Consider the following 1903-nt stretch of genomic DNA (forward strand, 5'->3'; position numbering starts at 1 on the left):
GTTGTAGTAAAACGGACTCTTCTTGTCTATTTTGGTAGGGTTGTTGCTCCCCTCTTCGTTCTTTTTGATGGGGTTGTTGCGCTAAAGCGGCTTGTACTCGGGTATATCTGCACGGACGGTCTGCATGGATCTACAGGCAGCTGTGGGTAGCTGTTCACAGCTATATTTTTTTCGTCCAAAGATAGGATACAGGTATAAGCACCCCAGAAGAAACTAACAAACAGTAGTAACTCAGTGCTAACAACCCTAATATAATATATATATATTATTATAATAGCCCTTATCGTCTAGTGGTCTAGGACAAAGAGCAGGTTGGATCTGCGATTCTAAAGGCAAGAGTGAAGGAAACAAACACCAGAAGGCGGAAACCAAAAGGTCACTGAGATATCTCAGCTCAGAGACGTTGCAGCATTAAAACAAAAACGCAAATGGGAGGGAGAAGGCTTCGAATCCAGTCTACACTAAGATCCTATACTGCTGCAGCTGCTATTGCTGCTGCTTCCTCTTCTACTGCTGCTGCTTCTTCTGCTGTTTCTGCCTCCGCTGCCGCTGCTTCTCTTGCTGCTGCAGTTAGCCCTGCTGCTGCTGCAGGTTCTTCTGTTACGGTCGCCATTTCTGCTTCTTTTGGTGCTTTTTCCACTGCTGTTTCTTCGGCTGCTGTGGCTATGGCTGCAGTTGTCCCTGCTGCTCCACCAGCATCAATATCCAGCTCTACTTTCAGTTCTGTTACCCTAAGAGAAGTCAAATGAGCTCTATTTCCAACTACATGCAAATGCCTAAGTATGCAGAACAGTGGAGAGGCCATCCTGAGATGAATGTGCACGGGTTCATGCGTGTATCTCCCCAACGCCAACCAGCGGAGTTAATCTACAACCCGACGTAAACCCTAAACCCTACATCCGGTGCCCTAAACCCTTATCAGCGCATGCGCACGCAAACAGATACAGAAAAAGGAGGCGCGCCAAGGCAGATGTTTAGAAAGACCTTGTGTTGCTAGCAGTCGCAATTGCAGCGGGTTCATGTTGCAGGGTCTCTGTAGCCAAACACAGATACTGTGGTGCCATATACCTGAATCAGTCTTGCCTACTTCTCCTCCTGCAGGTGTGTGGAATAATGCAAAAAAATATTTCACATTAACTAGTGGCAGCAGGAGTGCATGTATGCTACAACAATTCTCTACAGCGGCAGTTAATTCAACGAAAGAGCGAGTGGTAGGACTTATGTGTGCATCTAGAGTTGCAGTAACCAAAGTTGCAGTGCACATGAGACACAATATCTCTCTGTCCCTGTCTCCTTAGATGGAACCTGGCTCTTTCTCTGTTGCCTTCAGCAGAATCTTTCTCTGTCTCCGTCTCCCTGTACTGAATCTGTGTCTGTCACCCTGGACAGAATCCCTCTCCGTCTCTATCCCCGTCGTTCATGGTAGAGATGAACGGTCTGCTTCTTTGTTTTCTTATTCTGAATCTGTGTATGTCTCTATCTTGTTTGTCTCCTTATACTAAATCTGTCCCTGTTTCTGTTTCCTTATACGTGCATCTGTCTCCGTCTCGGCCAGTATATTTTCATCAATAAACATGAAAATTAGGTGGGCGTTGCAATGCTCAAGCAGTTTAGGAGTCCCTTGGCCCCCTCGACCAACACCTTCACCTTCAAAATGCACCAGAAGAACTGCAATTGCTACTGGAATCCTCACTATTAGAAGGGGACGCACGGAGATCGTGGCTACATCTAATCAAAGGCTCGGCTTTCCCGGGGCAAATCAGATTCATGCGAGCCTTACGAGGCGCAGTGTGATGAGCAGGTGGGTTTATTAGCAGACAAGGGACCTGACTAAAGCATAAGTGAGAAAAGTTAAGCACCGAAAGCTGTAGATAGAGCGCTACATCGAGAAGTATCAATCCTT

General features: G+C 46.6%; 1 protein-coding gene across 1 annotated transcript; it reads right to left on the minus strand.

The window, feature by feature from the left end:
• Window positions 1-469: 469 nt before the first annotated feature.
• On the minus strand, window positions 470-805 carry EMH_0026570 (uncharacterized protein; the record flags this gene model as incomplete). Its single annotated transcript, XM_013502643.1, has 1 exon — window positions 470-805. One exon carries the CDS (start codon window positions 803-805, stop codon window positions 470-472), a length of 336 nt encoding a protein of 111 aa, XP_013358097.1.
• Between the last annotated feature and the right edge of the window lie 1098 nt (window positions 806-1903).

The sequence above is a fragment of the Eimeria mitis genome, genomic scaffold (genome assembly GCF_000499745.2).
Source record: "Eimeria mitis Houghton genomic scaffold, Emh_scaff980, whole genome shotgun sequence".
Taxonomy (NCBI): Eukaryota; Apicomplexa; class Conoidasida; order Eucoccidiorida; family Eimeriidae; genus Eimeria; species Eimeria mitis.